The sequence below is a fragment of the Ceratotherium simum genome, chromosome 23 (genome assembly GCF_057802395.1).
Source record: "Ceratotherium simum simum isolate JZ-2026a chromosome 23, ASM5780239v1, whole genome shotgun sequence".
Taxonomy (NCBI): Eukaryota; Metazoa; Chordata; class Mammalia; order Perissodactyla; family Rhinocerotidae; genus Ceratotherium; species Ceratotherium simum.
The window spans coordinates 12,476,115-12,499,569 of NC_141922.1; the positions used below are offsets into that span (position 1 = coordinate 12,476,115).

The following is a 23,455-nucleotide window of genomic DNA, read 5'->3' on the forward strand; positions in this document are numbered from 1 at the left end:
GAGATGATCTTGTCTTACTTTTTTGCTAGGATCCTCCTGTCTGCTGTGTAGAGAATGGGATTAAAGGGGCAAGAGTAGAAGCAGAGAGACAATTAGGAAGCTGTTGCAGTAATGCAGGCAAAAGGTCGAGGTGGCTTGGACCATAGTGGAAGCAATGGAAGTGGTGGGGATGGTTGAATTCCAGATTTATGGATTTCCCCTCCCTCACTCAGCTCATCCGAACCATCAGCAAGCCCTGCTGGTTCCATCCCAGGGCGATTGGGAGGACTTTGGAGATACTGTGCATCAAGTCCTCTAGGCTGTGAGCTCCTTGAAAGGGACAGGAATATGCTTTCTTTCCTCGGTGTCCCTAGCACCTAGCCCCGGGTCTGACATCAATGGTAGCCATTTTTAATGTTTATTATGTAGATGATGAGCCTGTCCTTCCCTGGTCCCTAAGATGGGATTGGAGCCATCTCTCGTGCTCCCAGTATCCCCTGCGCTTACCCTATCAGAGCATCTGTCACACTGATCTGTCATTGTCCAACCCTTCCCTCTGCTGATCTCTGAGCTCCGTGAGGCCAATACTGTCCCCTGTCATAGTTCAGTGCCTGCCGCCTGGTAGGTGCTCAGGACGTGCTTCTCTGAGTGAATGCATGCAGCTGGTCCCTTTCATCACCTGCTGAGAGCAGGGTGTGACAGCCAATGTCACCTCTGATCCCAGCACGTCACCGGGAGAATTAAATTGTTAAAAGCCCTGAACTTACAAGGGTGGCCCTTGGGCCTTCCGAAGGGAAAAGCAAAGCAAACATCTAGAGGTGGAGAGGCGTGCTGTTTGAGTCAACATGCTGAAGGGCGCTTGGGCAGTGGAGCGATCTCCGGGGCTTGTCTGCACGGGGGAGGCATGTGGATAACACCGCGGGGAGACTGGGGCACTTGGCTGCTGATGGGCCAGCATCCTCCTGGGCTGGGAGACCCAGACTGACTGGGACAGTGTATCCAGAAATTCTGGTTGGCTGGGTTTTGCCTGTAGAGACCAGAGAATAGACAGCCACAGTCCTGTGTGAGAACGTCATGCCCTACTCCCATTTCCCAGCTCAGCTCACACTTACTCATTTTGTTTTTGAACCTCAAGGCCTTTCACAATTTCTTTTTTATTAATTTTTATATTGTATTTTTATAACAGCTTTATTGAGTTATAATTCATATGCCATATAATTCACCCATTTATAGTGCATAATGCACTGATTTTTAGTATATTCACAGTTATGGAACTCTCACTACAATCAATTTTAGAACATTTTCATCACCCTGAAAAGAATCCCATCCATACCCACTAGTAGTCATCTCATTTCCCCCTAAGACCCCCACCCCCAGCCATAGGCAATCATTAATTTACTTTCTGCATAATTTCTCCCCCTACTCTGAATCTAAACATAATACATGCTTTTAACAAAATTCATAAAGGACAAGAAAAGGTAAAGAAGACAGCGATCACGCGTAATTCTTCAGCCACCGAGAGAGAACCGCTCTTGTCTACGCAGATAGACTCACAGTTACGTGGTTTCTCCAAACAGTGACATCATCTTATACATTCTCTTTAATAATCTGATTTTTTTCAGTTGATATACTGGGACTGCCTTTCCAAGAGAATAAATATAGATTTACAGGGTCGTTTTTGATGGACATGGACATACCATCATTTATTTAACCAATTTCTTTTTGATGGACAGTTAGGTTGTTTCTATTTTTTTGCGTTTATATACTTGTCCAAATATTTACTTATGACAAATTCCTAGAGGTGGATTGTTGGGTCAAAGGGTAGGCATTTTAGTGTCATTACCAAATTTCCTCCTAGAAAGGCTTACCAGTTTAATTCCTAAGAGCAGTTTTTTGAGAGTCTACATTTCCTCAAACCCATGTTAGCCCCGGGCATTATCATTTGTGTTAATCTTTGCATAGCTCATTGGAGAAAGATAAGTGTTGTTTCGATTTGCATTTTTTTATTGAAAATATTTTCCTCTTTATTAGCCATTGGTTTTCTTCACTTATTGTCTGAATATATCTTTTACTCATATTTTTATTTGGTATATATATATTTTTCTTGTTGATTTGTAGTAGTTCTTTATGTATTAAGGTTCAACTACCTCTTCAATACCTTATTCTGGTATATATTTCTCTCAGAGATATTCTAAATTATTTGGAGATAACTAGCAGCTTATATGTTGGTTAGAATGAATATTGCGGAAAAACAATGACTAAAAACAAAAACTTAGGTTGGCATCCCAGTGTTAGCTCAAATCAAGGTTGTATCTTTGGGAACATGATTTTCCCTCTCTGGACCTCAGTTTTCTCATCTGTATCGTGAGAGGGTTGGCTGATGATATCAAAGTAAAAAAGAGAAGAATTCTATGATTTTACAATAAGTGTAGCACTCTTGGTCCGTCCACCTCTATTTATTTGGTATCATTGAGTTTTAGATATTATGCCATGTTTCTTTCAATATCAGAATGTCATAAACTAAATAGAAAGTGGCATGAATATGGACTATAATAATTGCTGCAAACTGACCTAAGCCAGTTGACAATTTTGTTCTGTTGCATACTGCACTTTGACACAGACTTGGCCGTCAGCTGTGAGGTCAACCCTGACCTCGGGCTGCTTGTTCGACCTCTGAGGGCCTCAGTTTCCTCACCTGTAAAATGAGGGAGGTGAGAATGGACACTGAGGTCGTCTCCAGCTCCATCTTTATTATTGCTTGTTAAGAATAATAGAAAGAAGCAATGGTGAGGAAATTGAGGCTTCAGCCTACCTGCTGACCCGCCCATGGTTCCCAAAGTAACAAGTGACAGCTGGATTTGAACCCAGGATCCGTCCCTCCAAACCTCTGGCTCTTTCCCTGCATCCAAGCCCCCTTATGGGCAACGGACCTTGGTCCGTTGGTCCCCAGGTCCACTTTGATGTTCTATGAATCCCCTCCAAGAGATTGATCTGTGGGAGAGAGTTTTGGGGACACAGGGAAGGAGGAAGGACGAAGATTCCAGGGGAAATGTCTGGATTTCTAAGGACAATGGGGTGAGTCTGGGCAGAGGGAATGTAGGAGGGACCACAGAGAAGCCCAAGATAAGTGAGAAGGCAGAAAAGCACTGCGGAGGAGAGAAGCACAGGCCGGAGAGCAGGAGCCAGGATGTCCCGGGGCACCAGATCCTTGAGGTTTACCTTCGTCAGTTACAATTTGTAAGAAACAATTATTATAATCCATATTTAAGCCCCTTTCTATTTAGTTTATGACATTCTGATATTTAAAGAAATATGGCATAATATCTAAAACTCAATGGTATTAAATAAATACAGGTGGACCACGAGCACTACATTTATCATAAAATCACAGAATTTTCTTTTCTTTTTTACTTTGATATTGTTAGCCAGCCCTCTCATTATACAGAGGAGAAAACTGAGGTCCAGAGAGGGAAATGATATTTTTTTAAAGTGATCTGATTTATGCGTTTTATTTCTAAAAACCAAAGCTCGAGTGAGGCTGAGCTGGGCACTGTGCAAGATGAACCAGCAGGACATTCTCGCCTCAAATTAAAAAGCCAGGCCTCATCTGGAAGTGCTAGTTCAGATCATATCAGGTTTTCTAGATGGTCGTACAGTTATCCGCTCCTGAGCTGCCACAGGGCCGTCTGTGATGGTCTGGCTGCGTGTTCCTCTTTAGCTTCATCTTTCCCACCTCCCCTCTCCCCCCTTCTCCCCCTCTTCCCCTTCTTCCCCTCTCCCCCTTCTTCTCCTCTGCCTCTTCCCTGCAGCTTTTGTTCAAGATGTGCCCATCCCCCTCACACTCCCTCCCCATTTCAGGCCCCTACACCTTTGCTCAGGTCGGTCCCTCTGCCTCCAGCGCCTGTACCGCTCAGCATCTTGATGAACCCCTTCTCCTGAACTGGAGTATCTCCCCTTCCGGGAGGCCGTTCCCGAACAGCCTGATTCCCAGTGGAACTGCTCATCTGCTTGTTTGTGCCCTCACCCTGCCTTGTGCAGGCTTTTGTCAAGGCATCTGAAACATTTAATGACTTGTTTTGTTTATATGTCTGTCTCCCTTACTATTTTGTGGCTTCCTGAGAGCAGTTATACTGTTACTTTATTTGGAAACCACAGTATCTCACATAGGATCTGACACACAGTAGGTGTTGAGAACAATAGACATTTCACACTAAGGAGTCTAGGATGGTGTATTAATTAGTAATACAGTGATAATAGCTGCAGTAACAAATAGTCCCCACAATGTTTAATGGCTCAAATACAGGAAATGTTTTTTTTTTTTTTCACTCATGTGAAAGTCCAAAATGGAAATTTCTAGTTCAGTGGGTGGCATTCCATGTGGTGACTCAGGGACCTAGGCTTCTCCCACCTTTGTGGCCCTGTTGCCACCAAGGGCTTTGTCACTGTCTGCCTCCACTGGCAGAAGGAACATGGAGGAGGCACACCCACTTCTTAAAAACCTTGGCCTGAGAGACAGCAAACGACATTTCTACCCTCATTCCTTGGCTGGAACTCTGATACGTGGCTACGCCTAACCACAGGGAATCTGGGAAATGTAGTCCAGCTGTGTGCCCAGGAAGAAGAGGAAACAGAGTTTTGAGGAACATCTAGCAGTCTCTGCCACGGATGGTGACTGGGCCTCAAAACCCTGTCACATGAGGCTTGTTTGAAGGAAAGGGGAATGTTTGGCCTGGAGGAGCAGGACACTTAGTAAAGTGATATTTGTGACCACAGACCAAAGTGTGCCAGCTCTTGGTCTAGAGATATCTAAAGTCCCTCCCAACTCAAGACACTGTGATTCTGTTTACTATGCACCCAGTGTATACAGAATGCCTGCTGAGTGCTGTGCTGGTGGGGGGTGAGGAGGGGGGAGAGGATGAAGCAACTTGGAATTTTGTGCTGTGACAATTACTGGGAACTCTATATACGCTCTATAATGAGCATAATAGTAGCTAACATTAATTGAAAACTTGCTGTGTGCCAAGAACTGTGCTGAGGGCTTTATGTTTAATCCTCACTTATCTTTATCTTTATTTTATAGATGAGTAAACAATCTCAGAGAAGTATTTTGCCCAAAGTCACACAGCTATTTAAGGGACGGAGCTGTGATTTGGGCTCTGGCCAGCTGGGACAGAGCCTGCATGGTCAGCCGCTACCCTGTGTGTTGCTCATTTGAGCCTGATACCAGTTCTACCAGGTGGACATTGTTATTGCCCTTGAGGGAGAATCATAATTTGGTGTTAAGAGGAATGAATGAAATCATCCTTTGAGCTCCACCTAAGGTTGTAAATACATTTTATACATTCTCCTAAGTTAATGTCACAATAATCCTAAACCAACCCAGCAAAGTTGGTATAATTAGCCCTATTTTACAGCTGAGGAAACTAAGACTCAGAGAAGCTTAGATACTCACCTGAGGTCACGCAGCTGGGAAGTGATTGAGTGGGTGTGTCAATTAGGAAGCTTCCTGCTGCAAAGAATACGACCGGCTTAAATGAAACAATGAGGAAGTGCATTGACTCACACAACTGCCAGTCTGCAAGGGGTGCAGGAGGTGGTCATTCATTGTCCCCACAGGACACACAGCACCCTTGAATTAAGAGAATTCAAGGAGAATTTCATAAAGGGATTTTTTTAATTGAAGTAAAATTGACATAAAATTAACTGGTAACCATTTTGAAGCATACAATTCAGTGGCATTTAGTACAGTCACAATGTTGTTCGACCATCATCTCATCACCCCAAAGGAAACCCTGTACCTATTAAATAGTCACTCCCCATCAACCCGAGCCCCTGGCAACCACTAGTCTGTTTTCTGTCTCTATGGATTTAGCTATCTTGGATGTTTCATATAAGTGGAATCATAGAATATGTGGCCTTTTGTGTCTGACTTCTTTCACTTAGCATAAAGTTTTTGAAGTTCCTCCATGTTGAAGCACATATCAGTACTTCAGTCCTTTTTATGGCTAAATAATATTCCAGTGCATGGATAGACCACATTTTGTTTATACATTCATCCGTTGATAGACATTTGGGTTGTTTCTACCTTCTGGCTATTGTGAATAGTGCTGATTTGAACATTCATGTACAAATACAAATTCAGGTACAAACAAAAAAAATTTGTTTGAAAACCTGTTTTCAATTCTTTGTGGTATATACCTATATATACTGAATTGCTGAGTCATCTGATAACTCTATGTTTAACTTTTTGAGGACCTGCCAAACTTTTCCAAAGCAGCTGAGTCATTTTACATCCCCCCCAGCAATGTATGAAGGTTCCAATTTCTCCACATCCTCACCAAGACTTGTTATTTTATGTTCTCTTTGTTGTTTGTTTGTGTTTTATGGCCAACCTAGTGGGTATGGAGTGGTCTGTCATTGTGGTTTCAATTTGCATTTCCCTCATGACTAATGCCTTTGAGCATCCTTTCCTGTGTTCGTGGGCCACGTGAAGGGATCTTTAAGAAGGTGTGGGCAGGTGTGGGGAAGACCCAGGGCTAGTGCAGTGCCCAGGGCAGATGGCTCTGGGCTCCTGTGTCCTGTCTAGTTATGAGGAGGGAACAGTTTTGGGAACCTGGGGACAGCGAGGGCAGTGCCGAGGGGCCCTGACCAGAGCTGAGACTTGGGTTGAGGATGGCGGCCAGTTCTCAGTGACCCCCAGAGAGGGAGCGGGAGGGGGGAATGGATCCCTCAGCCTCACTCTCCCCTCCCTCCCGTCTCCTGCTGGGATTCCCTATTGGCTAAAACCATCCTGCAGCCTGAGGGGTAGGGAGCCCTTGCCTTGGTCCCTAGAGGTCAATTTGAGGTATGGAGAAGGAGGGAGAGTGGAGTACCAGGGGAATAGGGCACAGTGGGATCCAGAATTAGCTTCTGTTGCAGGAGCCCTGGCTCCATGTTCCTGTAGTTCTTCTGTCTGTCCGTGTGTTGGCTTCTCCCTGCGGCTGGTGGTGAGCTGGCTGTGGCTGTTTTGAGCTTCCCATCTTTATTGTAACATCCAGAGGAAGTTAGAAAACACCATTCTCAAAACCTCTTCTAGAAGATCAAGAAAGAGCTTTCCCCGAAACCTCCCTTCAAGTCTCATTGATCCACATTGGGCCACGTCTCCCTTCTAAACTAATTCCTGGCACATGACTGGGGTAGTTTGGAACCAGTCGGGCCCACACCTGGGAACTGCAGGAACATGTGCTTCCTGGAGAAGGGGAATCCCAAATGAAGTCAGGAAGGAGGAAGGGTGCTGGGTAGAAACCCACAGTGCCCTTCCCTGGGGATTCCTTGGAACCTCTGTGTGACTCAAGCCCATGCTTTTTCCGTTCCACTGTGCACCGTGCCAGCAGCGAGAGCAGAAGCCGGACTGGGGCCTCCTGGAGGCGTTTATGCCCTGTCTGCTGCGGGGCTGGTGTTCCGCTAGTCATGCGGGCAGTGGGCCATCTCTAGCCAGTGCTGGCCTTCTCAGGCCTCCTGCAGAGGGTCTCCCAGCCCCTGTCATCCACCTCTGGCCCACGTCTGTAACAATGATTCCAGGGAATGAGGCCTGACTCAATCAGAGCCAGTGGCCTGAGTTCAACCAGGAGTCAGGAAACAGGGTCTTTTTGTAGATTTTGTCACAAAAGACAGAATTTTAAAACCCCCCCCTACTGCATGATTCCATCTATATGAAATCTCCAGAATAGGCAAATCTATAGAGACAGAAAGTTACACTGTTCTTTTGCCAGGAGTGGGTAGAGGTGAAATGGGGAACACTGCTGATGGGTATGGGGTTTCTTTTTGGGGCAATGAAAATGTTCTAAAATAGATTGTGGCGATGGTTGCACAACTCTGTGAATTATATTAAAACCATTGAACTATGTACTTTAAATTGGTGAATTGTATGGTATGTGAATTATATCTCAACAAAGCTGTTACAGAAAAACAAGACATAAAAGCTCGATCTGCCTTTGTTCTCTCTGTTTTATTTAAAGTTGAAGTTGATTGCTACTTTATTCCCTAATAATAAAAATTATCTGTAGCTTACTCCATGTTTTCTTTTTCCTCCCTCCCTCCCCCTCCCTGCTTGCTTGCTTTCCTTCTCTCTCTCTCTCTCTCTCTCTCTCTCTCTCTGTGTCCCCTAATCTCCTCTGGATAAGTACCCCACCCCCTTAGTCTGTGTAGGTCCTCTGGACCTGACGCCACCCCTGTACCCATGTGGGCACGTGAGCAATACCCAGCCAGTCGAGTGTTCCAGCCCCGGCCACAGAGATGGGTTTCAGGCTGCACACAGTCAGTCAACCCTGAGACTTCTGTTAGAACTACTGAGAAGGAGAGGCGTTCCTTCCGCAGGGATTGCTGAACTGGGCTGGACATAAACCCAAAGGCCAGTGGCCCCCTGGGGTCAGGCCTGCCTGAGATACCACCCCACTTCCCTCCAGGCATGCGGAGCCAACAGATGGACACCTACCCCTCCCTGACCACATCCCTTGAGCCCCTGAATCTAGCCATGCCCAAAGTTAGATCCATCCCTGGACTTCTCAGTTTTCTCAGCCCATAAATTCCACCCCCTTTTTTCCTTAGCCAGTATTTCTTGGGTTTTCTGTCTCATAAATAAGTCTAGGTGTGGCTTCTGCACACTTGGGCCGTCCAGGCCTGCGTGAGTCAGATGACCCCTTTCCACAACAGTCCCGGAACTGTGAGAGGGGACCGGTCTTTCCGCCCCCATCTCTTGTATCAGAATGAGCCAAGAAACTGCTTCCACAGAGGAAACAGGCTGACGCTGGAACGCCCCGACCCAGCACATGAAGTCCTTTGTAAAAGGGCCCCGGGATGGGCATCTGGGGACCGCCCAGTGGCCTTCCCGTGCACCTCCTGTTGCAGATCTGCTTGTCCGCATGTGTGCGTGCAGCTGGACATGGACGTGTACTGGGAGCTGTGGCCTTGGTTTCTGGCAGGGGGTCCCCCCTTTTTTCCCTCTCCATTTTGAGTATGTATTGTACACATTTGAGTCACACTCATTCAAGATTTTACGTGTTTGTAACAAGGAGGAGAGGGGCCCGTGTCAGCTCAGGCCGCCATGTAGCCAGGGAAGGAAGTCTCTGCTGCTCTCTCTGCTTTGTCTCCCCAGCTCCCAGGAAACATGGCGGTTGTGGGACCTGCGCGTTGTGATTCTGGTTTTACCACTGTGATGCCTGTGGCTTTGAGGAGCTAATGGACTTTCCATTAGATGGTTTTGTCTCCAAAGCAGGTAGCCAAGGCCAAATCTCCTGCCACTTTGGGGCACTAGTAGTTCTGCCTCAGACTTGTTCCTTGTGGTTCTTTGTCATTTAGGGAGAATAGGGTTGGTGAAGGTGGGAAGCCTTGGTTTCTAAGAGAAGTTTGGTTCATGCCAGGCCCCAGTATAGGAGGCTCAGGATCACCTACATTTGAGACAGTTGTGAAGCAAGAGGCTTGCAGGGCATCCATGGCACTGTTTAGCTGGTGTGGACTGCGTGGCAACTGGACTCTGATGGGAAATGAAAGTGTGTGCGGAGGTCTTGGTGTGAGGGTGTTTGTTTAGGCGGTCCTTAATTAATTCATTCAACGAACAGTCACTGAGCCAGACACTGTGCTAGCTGCAGGGTCTTCTGGTTTCCCTGACGTCTTTTCCAGAAGAGGAGGGATGGGATGTAGGGCTGCTTTGCTCACATCTCTGTCATGCTTGCCTGGAATTTTCCAAGGCCTTCCAGTCTAATGGGCATCCTGAATTCAGTGACTCCAGTGGTGGCGACACTGAGTGGTGAAGGGAGTAGACTCCAGCCTATGGTGAGTCAGCCGCATCCAGGCTTAGCATCCTGCCCCGGTGTCGCCTGCCACACCTTGGAGGCAAACATCCGTGAAATAGAAAAGATTTAAATCTTCATGTGAAGGAAAGAGTCTTGACTCTGGGGAGACTTCATTTTGAAGAGAAGTCTTGTAGACATTGGCTGATCCTTCTAGGTTTACAGGCAGTGAAATTCCTAAGAAGCAGAGACGGGTTTCCAGAAAGAAGTTTGAAGATTGGGATTGCCCCAACGTGGCGTCCCCTGGTCACAAGGCGTCCTCAGGGAAGGGCTGAAAGGTGGCGTCTCTAGGGCATCCTGTCCCACTGGAGCTGGTGGAGTGGGAAGCTGAGTTTAGATCACACGAATATTTCCCTACAGTTTAAAAGAAACCCCCAGTTTCCCATTTTGACAACTCATCCAGCAGTCTTTCTGATGTTTCCCTTGTTTGTTTTTATCTCCTTCTGATCAAGTTGTCAGTAAACAGGTATTTACTGAGCACCTGTAAAGTGTCAACATCATGTCAAGTGCCTTTATTATAGTGTTGAGTCTTAGACACAAATTGCCTCTGCCTTCAGGAATGAGATGAAACTAATGAGTCAGGCTCCTCTCGACAGCCACACCTGCTCTTCCTTTTCTCTGCCAGACTGTCCTCTCCCTCTTTCAAAGCCATCTTCTTCCAGGAAGCCTTCCTTGATTGAACCCACCCCTCTGTAACCATTCAGCAAATACTGCTGTGTTCCTGCAGCACATCAGCCCCTGTGCCAGGGCCTTGGGGGTCAAGATCTGAGATTTAGAGAGCGGCAAGTCATGGTCCCGGACCTGGAGGAACTTCTGGTATTGAGTGTGGCCGTGGGAGCAACGTCAGCCTTTGCACATGGAGGTTTCTGGTGTGTTCCTGCAGTTGTGTCAGTGTGGCATTTTGCTTATTTCCTATTCTTGGGTCTACGTATTGGGATTGTAAGTCACCTGAGGGAAAGTGTCAGGCCATCAAAAAGTATTTATCGGGTTATTATGCTTTGTTCATTATTTGTTCAACAAACATATTATTCATTTATTATTCAACTATGTATCCAGTCCTAGAAATTGGAAGCTTGTGCACTGTTGGTTGGATTGTAAAATGGTGCAACCTCTGCGGAAAGCAGTTATTCAAAAATTAGGAATAGAACTACCATATGATCCAGCAGTTCCACTTCTGGGTATATATCCAAAGGAATTGAAAACAGGATCTCAAAGAGATATTTGCACACCCATATTCATGGCAGCAGTATTCACAATAGCCAGGAGGCAGGAGGGATCCAAATGTCCGTTGATGGATGAATGGATGAACAAAGTGTGGTCTAAAACATAAAATGGAATATTATCCAGCCTTAAAAAGGAAGGAAAATCTGACACATGCTACAACACGGATGCACCTTGAGAACATTATGCTAAGTGAAAAAGCTAGTCACAAAAAGACAACTGTCTGATTCCACTTATAGGAGGTAGCTAAAGTAGTCAAATTCATAGAAACAGGAAGTAGGATGGTGGTTGCCAGGGACTGGGGGAAGGGAGAAATGGGGAGTCGTCGTTTATGGGTATAGAGTTTCAGTTTTACAAGACAAAAAAGTTCCGGAGATCTGTTGCACAGCAACGTGAATATACTTAACATGACCGAAGTATACACAGAAATGGTCAAGATGGTACATTCTGTGTTATGTGTTTTTTTTTTTTACCACAACTAAAAATTTGTAAAAATATATGTATCCAGTCCTTTACAGCAGGCATATTCTAAGTATTGAGGTTTCATTGATGAACAAGCCAGACAAGGTCCCTGCCTTCGTGGACCTCCACTGCAGTGGGCAGCTGCTACATGCCAGGCATTGCACAACAACCCTAAAAGGTAGCTGCTAACTCTCCCCGTCGTGCGGATGAGGAAGTGGAGGCTGAGAGGGGAGACAGCTTGGCCAGAGCCCCAGAATGAAATCCATATCCAGGGGTGGGAAGGCTGAGTGCCTGGAGCAGGAGGCCAGGCAGCTAGGGTTGCAGTAATCCAGACACACCGGGCAGGGCCTGGCTCAGCGTGCTGGCACAGGGGCCCTAGAGCCCGGCGCAACAGGCCAGACTTCGTGACGGGTATCAGCGCTGTGCCTCGGATGTGGCAGAGGGGTCAGCAAACATTTGTCCAGTGAAAGCTCTTTCTTGGCTCTAGCTTAGAACTTGCCGCTCTGTGCACTCAGAAGTCCTTCTTCCTGTCTTTTCTGTCTGGTGTGGTCCCATCCCTCAAAACCTGAGGCTGCTACCGCCTCCCCCGTGAAGCCACTCTGTGTCCGATCCTCGGTATTGTTTCTATACTTTGTGCCAACGTCCATTTTTGCAGGTACCAGCAACTACGGATTCACCTTCTGCCTTAATGCTGGAGGAGGGTACCCAACTGTGGATTGGCACCTAATGGCATCTGTTGCACTGTTGTAGGAATGAACGAATGGCAAAATAGAAGATAAAGTCAAATATTTATTTCAGAGTTTTACAATATAATGGGCATTCATTAGATTTTGTTACCTGTGGATTGACAAGTGAGGAATTCACTTCCTTTTCTTATTAGAAGTGCAAATATGCATGGATTCCGAGCCTGAATTTCTGAGTTACAAATGGAGGGGAGGCTGTGGGGCAGCCTGTGCAGGCTGTGCAGGGGCAGGTGCAAATTGATGGATTCTTTGGGTGGTCTGAGAGAGATTATGTAGGCTCCTCATTTCTCAAATTTAAAGCCTTCTCAGGACTATTCTGGGCTTTGCTAGATGAGATGTGAACATTTCTTAGATATACTTTATTTCCTTTGATTGTGGGATGCCTTTGATTGCAACCTGCTTTCTTGACATCATCGCAGCATTGGAGGAGAAACCAGAAGCTCTGCCACATTAAATTTCATTGATAGTAAGACAGCGTGTTTCAGAAATGGTAAAATTCGAAAATATGGCTGTCCCGGAATGGAAGGAGTAATGTGACTACAAAGAGTGTTGTCAGACTGGGTTGCTGATGTTAGTTGGACCTATTCCAGGGAGTTGGGAGTGAGCTTGAGGGGCGAGGCCGGTCTCGCCAGCTTGTTACGGGTCTTTTTTTAGTTCTAGCACCAGGGGAGAAATCCATACAGCAGAGACCTCTCTCCTGAGGCTGCTGCTGCTCTGAAAGGCTGGTGAATGAAAGAAGAGTCTTTTGGAATCAGACAGATCTAGGTTCCACTTACTAGCTGTGAAAACTCTAGCAAGTTGCTCATCCTGTTCATCCTGAAACAGCCTCAGTTTCCTTCTCTGTAAAATGGAACAATAATAATACCTGTCTCCTTGAGTTGTTATGAGGATTAAAGTTATTGCTGTGTAGCATCTGATACACATAGGAGGCATGCAATATATGCTAACTGTATTATTTTTCTCAATTATTATTTAATCTTTCAGAGCTGTTGTCTCCTCTGTAAGATGGGGATCATAACAGCTGTGCTTCTCAGTCCTTGGGGCTGGGTGACGATTCAGTGCGACTGAAGGTGGCAAAGCACCTGGTGCCCACACAGGACCTGCGTGGTGCCTAGTGGGTGCTCAGCAATGGGGGCTTCCTGCAGAGGAGTGAACACCTTTCCCTGCAAAGCCCTTTCCATCCTGGTTCCCTTTTCCTTGGGCAGGGTGGAGGCTGGGACACTGAAGTGCTGCTTCTGGAAGGTGACTTCCGGGCCTTGGCTGTATCCTCCTTGACTGTTGCCAGGGCAGTGGCCAGTGGACAACAACATGATGACCAGCTGGATGAACCATGTCCACGGTGCTGGCCTTGCTTAGAGGCTGCCAAGTTAGAGCCCTGGGCTGCTGACGTCCTTTCTACTTGTGGGTTGTCATGGTAGTGGCAGCTGTTTACTATACATCTGTTCTGTGCCAGCACTTCTCACATCCTTGTCTGAGGGCCACGCCTGGGAGCATTAGTTCCCTGGCACTTCCACCTTGCCCCTTGGCGGCCGAAAGTGACTCTCAGGCAGAAAGTCTCAGGTGTTGCTTGCAGTAGGAAGCACTTGGCCTTAAATGGGCTTGTGAGCATCAAGGCAGTGTGTGGGCATCATCACTCATGTGGGCGCCATAATAGTCTACTGCCATCCCCACTTTCCAGAGGAAAACACAGGCTCATAGGGGGAAGTTCATTGCCCAAGGTCACACAGCACTAGGTGGGAGAGCCGGTGTTGGAATGTAAGTCTTCCTGCTCCAAAGGCTCTCCTCTTTCCAGTGCTTGGGAAATTCCCCCGGCACGGGCTCCCTGCTGCTCCCTTCTCCTACACGGTGAGCACAGATGGCTCTGGCTCAGCTTGCTCACTGAGAGGAAACACACGATTGTTCGAAAGGACATCGATTGCACTTTTAAAGCAGTTGGTAGCACAACAAACCCTCGGCGCCTGCAGATTTCACGTTCCACACTTGCCGTTCTCCCCAGGGGTCCCTGGAGGAAATGTGTAATTTTGTGGTGGCACAGACTGAGCTGAGTCTGCTTCTGCTGGTGTGAGGCGTGGTCACGTGGCTGGTGAGTGAGCCTAGCCGGCCTCCCAGCACACAGCTCTCCGGGTTACCTGGTTGGTCTCTCCTCAGCTCACTGAGGCTGTTTCTCTGGCATTCACTTATTTGAAGATTCACAAAATTCTCAGGATACAACTTCTGAAAATTTCGAGAATTGACTTTTCACCTGTAGTATGTAGGTTCCTGTGGTACCTAGCACTTGGCCTTTTTCTCATCACCTATGAGTTCATTTGAATAAGGTCTAATTCCCTTAAACACGGGCTCTAAGCAGAGACCATGTCTATTTTGCTAACCATTATTATATCCTTGACATTTCGCTTAACAAATATTTTTTCAATAAGTGAATGGATGAATGGATGTGTTTCCCCAACAGATGATTCTCATGATGGGAAACTCTAGCCAGTGGGAAATAGCACGCAGTAGGCACTTGCTAAATGTTTGTGAGGCAGGTCCTGTGACATTGTGTTCACACCCAGGTGAGGTCACATATGAGGGTTCATCCTGTCTGTTGTTTCTGCACCTGTGCCCCCGCCCCCACTAGACGGTGAGCTCGACCCACCCAACTTGGCCTCCTCACCATCTGGCCCAGTGTGCAGTATACCCATGGAATAGGATGTAGGCATGTGGTCACGGTCATCGTGAATTTGTGATCCAACAAGATGGTGGTTTGGATTGTGGGTCCTTCGCAGCGACCTCTTCTTTGGAGAGGAGAGACCCAAACCATCTTTGATTGTTATTTTAACCAGCGAGTGAGGCAGGGGGATGGGGCCCCGGCTGTCTAGTTGCATTGCATCAGCATTGTTAGGCAGAGCAGCTCAACCCTTCTTGGCTTTCTTGGGGTTGGCTTCTACAGGGTCTTGCTGCTTTCTTCTACACCTTGATTGGGTGATCCTGGGCAGGTAGAGTCAGTAGGGGCCGCCCATCCCAAACACTTGTGGGCTGGTGGGCAGGAGGAAGGGGGATTAGGAGAAACAACCAGAGTTACCTGGCCAAAGGCCACAGGTGTATAACTTGGGGCTCCTCGGGGCAGGTAGCGAGGCAGGACTTGTTGCTTGCTGGTGAATATAGCAACTGAGAGACCTAGTAATTTGTACGAAATCCCCATGACCAACTCAGACGGTCTCAGCATTCACTATTCAAGAATCGCCACTGGAGAGGAGGTTTGACTTACCTATTTGAAACAATCAGAAAATAATACAGAACGGGATGAATTCAGTCATATTCCCTACTCCTGTGCTTAGTGTGGTGAGTAAAGCCTTGAGCTTTGTGGTCAAGCCATTCCAAGTTTGAATCCTGAATCTGCCACCACCAACTAGCCATGTGACCAACTGTTATTTAACCTCAGTGAGCCTCAGTTTCCTTATCTCTAGAATTCAGACAGTCATAGTTCCTTGCAGGGTTATAGTGGGGACTGAATGAGATAATGAATGTGCCTAGGATGGGTCTGGTACATAGTACTCAACAGGGGTTGCTATTGTTATTGTTGTTACTATTATTATTATTATTATTAGTGCTGTGAGAGTTCAGAAATGGATAGATTGTTGGCCTGGGAAAGTTGGAGAAAGCTTCTTGGAAGAGGCGGAATTTCAGGTGGGACTAGACAAGTTGGGCTTCTGATAGATAAGAGGAAGATTGGCATAAATATATATCCGAGCTATTTCCTTTAGGCCCCCGATTCGCTAAGGACAGCTTCCGCAGAACAGGAAAGAGTCGCATCAGTAAATAGGAAAAATGTTTGCTGTGATGTTATGGGAAAAAAGAAATTGTCCAAGCCGTAGCAGCTGCAGATGACTCAAGAGTTCGTAACATCCTCTCTAAAAGGATACGAATCCCAACATCTGTAAAGACACTTCTGTGAATAAAACTCAGCACCTATTTGGGGATTGGCAGTAAAGAAGGGTTTATGTACCAAGTGATGTATGTCTCTCATTCCTGCGTGACACGCGGGAATTGCTGTCCTGACTCATGTACCGTAAGTCACAGAAAGAATTTTAATGGAAAAGCAGGAACGTGGGTGGATTGAAAATGCAATGCTTGATGGTAATGAATTCTGGTTTGCTCTAGCAGGTAGTTGCTTTAAATCCTCCATCACCGGAGGCAGTGGGAAATCAGAAGTTGTAAAGAAGAGCACAGGAGTTGAGAGCACACGTTCACTCACTCCTCCGACATATATTTATTGAGCACTTATTTACAGATGCTGTGTGTTCCCTGCCTGTATCTTTGAGCACACCCTGGAAGGCACTGCAGAAGGTGCCTGTTCCCAGGGAGGGCTTCCTGCCTCTTTGTCTGAGGCCGTCCCCCAGCTGTGCTCCGCTAGTGAGGCACAGGAGTGGGAGCATAAATGCCCCAGCTTCCCTACCCCTGGGGGGCACAGTGCTGAGGTGTGCTCTCCCCAGTCTCTCCGAGGGTCCCCTGTGGGATTGCGCCCCAGGTACCTCAGTGGTAATCTGAATGACCTTGGACAGGTTCCTTAACCTCTGAGTTTCCATAACCTCTAATTGTAGGATTAAATGAGACAGTAACATCACTACCACCACTACTAGTCACCATTTATTCAGCAAGTACTGGGGACCCAGCATTTTACTCAGTGCTTTACCTACATTGTCTTACTAATTCTCACAGTGACTCTATGAGGCAGGAACTTCAATCATCTCAGTTTTAAAGAAGAGGAAACTGAAGTGTGAAAGGCTAAATAACTCACCAAAGAGCCATAGATGCATTTGTTCTAAGGGCCAACTTTTTTTATTGAGGTCACATTGGTTTATAACATTATATAAATTTCAGGTGTACGTCCTTATATTTCGACTTCTGTATAGACTACATCGTGTTCACCACCCAAAGTCTAACTGCCATCTGTCACCTTACAGATGTGCCCTTTACCCCTGTTGCCCTCTGCCTCCTCCTTCCCTTCTGGAAACCACTAATCTGTTCTCTGTGTCTATATGTTTGTTTGTTGTTGTTGTTATTTTATCTTCCACATATGAGTGAAATCATATGGAGTTTGTCTTTCTCCATCTGACTTATTTCGCTTAGCATAATACCCTCAAGGTCCATCCATGTTGTTGCAGATGGCAAGATTTCATCTTTCTTATGGCTGAATAGTATTCCATTGTGTATATATACTGTATCTTCTTTATCCATTCATTCGTCAATGGGCACTTAGGTTGTTTCCAAGTCTTGGCTATTGTGAATAATGCTGCAATGAACATAAGGGGGAGTATATCTCTTCAAATTAGTATTTTCATGTTCTTTGGATAAATACCCAGAAGTGGAATAGCTGGATCATATGGTAGTTCTATTTTTAATTTTTTGAGGAATCTCCACACTGTTTTCCACAGTGGCTGCACCAGTTTACATTCTCACCAGCAGTGTATGAGGGTTCCCTTTTCTCCACATCCTCTCCCACACTTGTTATTTCTTGTCTTGTTAATTATAGCCATTCTGATGGGTGTGAGGTGATATCTCCTTGTGGTTTTTATTTGCATTTCTCTAATAATTAATGATGTTGAACATCTTTTCATGTGTCTGTTGGTAAGGGCTAAACTTTAATAATAAGCCAAACTGTTAGAGTACAGGACCTAGCAAGAAAACTGTTATTATCATCATCATCATCATTAGCAAGTGCCCAGCATATAGTAGTTGCTCCATATTTGTTGAATTTAAAAAATAATGAATGAATGTAGTTCCTTGAGATCACGAACATTCTTTTGTTCTTGGCTCTGTCTTCAGGCAGCAAGAACAGTCCCTCGCACATGGTAGGTACAAAACGAATGTTTGTTGAGTGAATGCAAAATGGAATATTTTTTTGTTACTAGTAGTTCCATGGTTCTAAGAAAATCATGTTAATTGAAATGCATTGTTTGTTTCACTCTTACAAAAATCAGTCCCAGGAAGGAAATAGGCTTAAAATCCTAGCAGTACTTATCTCTAGGTGTTGGGATAACATAAGATTTCAGTTTTATGCTTTAATATTTTTTGTGGTGGACTTGGATTACTTTCATAACTTGAAAGAAATAATCTCAAAAAAAATCAGTCTCAAAGCACAAATAGGTCTCAAACCAGCAAGAGTGAGATAGTGACATGTACGTAGATGGTAACCTCATTTGAGTGGGTTCAGAGCCGAGGGAGCAGGATGTGAACTGCCTTTGGTGTCACACCTCACACAGCTCTTTCACACGCCATGTCTCTGGAGGTTCACACCAGTCTAGTGACGTGGGCCAGGCTGGGATTAGTGGCCTCATTTTGAAAACAAGGGACCTGAGAGCCAGAGAGGCTGAGTGACCAGGACGAGGCTCTGCTCAGGGGCAGGGCGGGATTGGAACTCCGGGCGTTTGACTTTAAGCCCAGTGGCCTTTCCACTCTATCGCAGCAGCCTCTCTTGAAGACCCAGTAAAGGAAGTGGGACAAGGGTGGAGGTGGGTTGGTGGAACAGGGCCTCATGCGACAGCTGTCTCTGAGCATCTGCAAGACCCTCTAATGAAGGGAAAGCATGGCTTGGAGGTTTTGAGTCAGACAACCTGGGTTGGAATCCCAGTTCTGCCACACACTGTCTTGGACACATTATATCAGTTCTCTGAGCCTCGATTTTCTCATCTGTAAAGCTAGCCAATATCTACCTTGCAGGGTTGCTGTGAGGGTCAAATTGGCACCAAGTAGGTGGGTATTCTGCAAGAGGTGGCTCTGCCAATTGTCCTCATACCTGTGCTGCCTGTGTGCAAGGCTTTCATTTTTTCCAACCTGTGTTGATACTCATTGGTGTCCATAAATTAGTGTTCCCGTGTGTATTAGTCAGTTTTTGCCAAGTAACAAAACCCTCAGTGTTGCAGTGGCTTGCTTGAGCCATTTATTTAAATGCTCATGGGTCTGTGGGTCAGTTGTGGTTGGGCTGATCTAAGTTGTGCTTGGCTGGCTCAGCCTGAACTTCTGGTTGGGCTCAGATCTGCTCTGTGTATCTTCAGTCTGGGGCCCAGACTGAAAGGCAGCAGCTGACAGCAGCAAGGGGGACATACTCCCCTCGTGGCATGTCACGGGAGTGCAAGAGGAATAGGCTTGGGACCAGCACACGGTCACTTCCATCCGCATTCCATTGGCTAAACAAGACAGTGGTCCAGTCCGGAATCCAGTGGGGCAGGGAAATCACCACCACCCACTGTAGAGGGGAGTACTGCAGAGTCACGTGACAAAGGGCAGGGATGTATAATTCAAGTTCAGGTTGAGAGTGAAGAACTAGGAGCAGTGATCCAGTCTACACACTGTCTAAGCTTGTACACTTGGGTGAAGCTAGGAAAGAAAAGCAAGTTGCAGAGTGGGCTGGGAGAGGCATTGATTATTTGTGCAATCACAGGGCCTGACAGGTACTGAGTAAAGTTGCGATCAGGAGGTGAATGTTACAGGAAGATCATGGTCTGTGATTCTGAGGGAGCATATGTTATTCTTCAGTACCACACTGTCTTGACTGCTGTAGCTTTGTTGTAGGTTTTGAAATCGGGAAATGTGAGTCCTCCAACATTGTCCTTTCTTTTCAAGATTGTTTCAGCTATGCTGAGCCCATCACGTTTCCATATGAACCTTAGGATAAGATTATCAATTCCCCCTCTAATTTAAAGGTGTGATTCAAGTTTCAGGGAGATTCAGTCAATCGCTATTGGCATCTAAGTTTGAAGGAAGTGGCTTGGTCATTTATCCAACAAATCTTTGTTAATATTGTGCTGGGCACTGTGTGGTTGGGCTGGGGAGACGCCAGGGAGAAAATCCAAACACAGTCTTTCTACTCATGTAGCTTATAATCGAATCAAATCAACAGATGTCAATCAAGCTTCACATTAGTGAATACATAATTAAAACTGAGATAAATTTTGTGATCTAATCTGGAGGAGCAGGAAAAGTTTCCCTGAGGAAGTAAGATTTAAGGAAGTATGGGAGTTAACTAGGCAAAGTGAGTGAGGGAGCCTTCCAGGCAGAGGAAACAGCATGGGCAAAGGACCTGGGGCAGAAGGACCGTGGAGAGTTCCAGGATCCGAAAGAAGGTCATATGATTGCAGCAGTGAGCCCGAGTGGACAAGATGAGGCCAGAGAGGTGGGCAAGAGTCAGACCACATTAAGTGATTTGAGTTTTTATCCTAAAGCACTGAGAAACCATTGAAGAATGTTAAACTGGGTGTGGAGAGCTGGGGATGACACAGTCAGATTTGTGTTTTAAGAGTTTCATTCTGCATATCAGCCAATTTAAAGTGTGGGCCTTATTTGGGTCTGAATTTTAAAAACAATTATTAAAAAAACATTTGTAACATTTACGAGACTGTTAGAAATTTGGGCATTGGATATTTGGTGATTTCAAGGAATTATCTTTTTAGGTGTGGTAATGGCATTGCAGTTATATTTTCGTAAAAGACCTTATCTTAGAGATACATGCTGTACTATTTATGACTAAAAATAAGATGTCTGGAATTTGCTTTGAAATAGTGATGTGGGGCGGGGAAGGATTAGGGTGTAGATGGGGTGGACTAATTATGAGTTGACAGTGATTGGGGCTGGGCAGTAGGTACATGGGGTTCATGATACTCTTTTTTGTGTGTTGGTATAAAATTCTGCATAATAAAACGTGAAAAAAAAAAAGAAAAAGATTATTCTGGCTTCAGTGTGGGGGAGTGGATTTCAGAGGGAGAAATGGTGATGAGGGGAGACCTCGTCAGATGCAGGTGCAGTGGCCCAGGTGAGAATGATGGAGGCTTGGTCCAGGGCTGTGTCAGTGGAGATGGAGAGAGAGAGACAGGTTGAGAGATCTTTAGGAAGTAAGGGAGACCCGACTTGGGGATGGATTGGATACGGGGGTGAGGGAGATAGATGGTGGATCAAGTGTCCCTTGGTTTCTGGCCCCGGTTGGAGATGCCACTCTGAGCTAGGGATCACTGGAGAAGGACCAGGCAGGTCCCTGTTTTCACACTCCCATCTCTATTTCCCCTCCATTCTGCAAATATTGAAGCTGTTCCCTTATATAACACCTTTTAGCCCAAGCTTCCCGCGCTCTGTGCACTCAGCAGTTAATTAAGCTGTGGTATGCATGAATTAATTAAAATCCTCTCTCAGTTTCAGAGGGGCTGTCCTGAAATATGTATATTCGCATGCATCTACCTCCTTCCTGGGGCCGGTTCCCTTTGCTGGGGGCATACAGCAGCAGGTGTCTGTCTGTCTGTCTGTTTGTCGCACCTGTCAGCACACTTGAATTTCGTGTTTCAGAGCGCAGGTCTAGAGAAGTTAATGGCTTGTAAATTGCTCTCCAACGTAGAGCTAGAAATAGACTGAAGAAGGCTTTCTGAGCGCTTGCACAGATTCAGTGATGGAGATAGCAGCCCCAAAGTGGATCGCTGACATGGTGGTTTCCTGGCTACTTTCCTTCTCATTCCTGGACAGCCACTCTGTGGGGTAAGAACATTCCTAACAAGGGTGCCGGCCTCCAAATGAAATCATGTGTTGGTCTGAGACAGTGACTTCTGCCTGGTCCCGCTGGATGACACTTGTCACCTTTTTTCCCGCCCCCCCCTCCAGGTAATTTTCTGATGTGACGGCTGAGACATGAGATCTTCAGCCTCCAGGCTCTCCAGTTTTTCGTCGAGAGATTCGCTATGGAATCGGTGAGTGGTCTTAGCCCATCCTGTCCAGAGAGCCCAGCCTGGGAAAGGTGGAGGGATTCTCTTTGGGGGTTGAAATGCAAAATCTGGTCAGACTCAAGCACTAGAAGCTGACGGAGACCCCATGGGTGTGAATGTAAGTGACGTTCAGATCTCTGGCGTTTGTAGAGCTGTAGACTTTTCAAAGTGTTTTCTATCACGTGACCTGTCTCCTTCATGCAGAAGGAGAGGTGGCGGGGTGGTGGTACTAGAACAAAGTCAGAACAGCAGCACCAACAATGCCACCAACAGCAACAGGTGCTGTTTTAGCCGAGTGGCTCCTTAGAAACATTACTTCATTCAGCCCACCCAGCAATCCCGCCAGGTAGGAATTACCACATTCATTTTACAGATAAAGAACTTGCCCAGCTGGATTTGAGGTCAGTTTTTCCTGATTCCGGGTCTCCTGCTTTTTCCTCTGTGTCATGTTGCCTCTCGGTAGAGGTATGATTTGCCCCATTTTGTAGCTGGGAATACTGAGCCCTGGCAGAGGAGCACATGTTGGGGTCTGACGTCACGGGTGGATGTTTGTGTTAGAGGATGATAAAAAATTAGACCGGGCAGGAAGAGCCATGAACTACGCAGAGAAAACTCATGGAGTCCAAGAGTCTTCATGTTGCCAGGATGACTTGACACAGGGTCAACCTGCTGTAGCTGGTGTTTTCCAGAAGTCAGCTCAGTGGTGGAAAGAGTGTGGTTGCTGGACGGGGGTGGTTGAATCCTGGCTCTGCACCGACTTTCTGTGTAACCTCAGGCAAGTTACTCACCTCTGTTTCTTCTATTTTCTTATCTACGAAAGAGGGGTGATAATATTTATGTTTCAGATTTTTTCTGCAGACTGGAAGAAAGGTATACAATAAAGTGTCTTGCGTAAAGTAGGCACACAGAACGTTGGAATTATTCCAATTTTTAGGAGGAAAGTAATTTTTAAGGTTCTGAACGGTGGGAGAGGCGAGAGGCTGGAGGCAGGGAGGCCAACCTGAGAGGCTTTGATGTGACCCAGACATGAGGTCATTGGGCACTATTCCCACCTTCCAGGATAAGTGAGACTTTGCCTGCTTATTTTCATAGTTTGACCATTACAGGGTTACCCGAAGTCATGTTTTATTTTGTTCTGTTTTTTAAATCAAGTGTCCAACACAAAAGTGACATTTGTTTTGCAAGTGTCTTTTTATGTGTTATTAATTATAACTGCAATAACAGTGCATTATATAGGATTAGTTTTTGCTATGAATGATGTAAAATCTAAAAGAACATTGGCTTAAAGAAGATAGAAGTATATTTCTCTCTTATCCAAAAGTTCAAACACAGGTAGTGCAGGGCTGCTACAGCAATCTATGAGAGACCCAGGCTCTTCCTGTGTTGTTTCTCTGCCATATGGGCCTCTATTGCCAAGATCACCTCATGGTCCATTCTGGCTGCTCCTGCTCCAGCCATCACATCTACCAACAAGAAGAAGGAAAGAGAAGAAAAGCAGGCC

General features: G+C 46.0%; 1 protein-coding gene across 3 annotated transcripts in view; it reads left to right on the top strand.

Annotated features, from left to right (window-relative positions):
- ASAP1 (ArfGAP with SH3 domain, ankyrin repeat and PH domain 1) overlaps positions 1-23,455 on the top strand; it is a 352,794-nt gene that overhangs the window by 16,045 nt on the left and 313,294 nt on the right. For all 3 annotated transcript variants that reach the window (XM_087447447.1, XM_087447446.1, XM_087447448.1), the window contains one exon: positions 21,854-21,939. In XM_087447447.1, coding sequence (XP_087303573.1) covers positions 21,881-21,939 — 59 coding nt within the window. In that variant the 5' untranslated portion in view covers positions 21,854-21,880. Of the gene's footprint in view, positions 1-21,853; positions 21,940-23,455 lie in introns of those variants that run through there.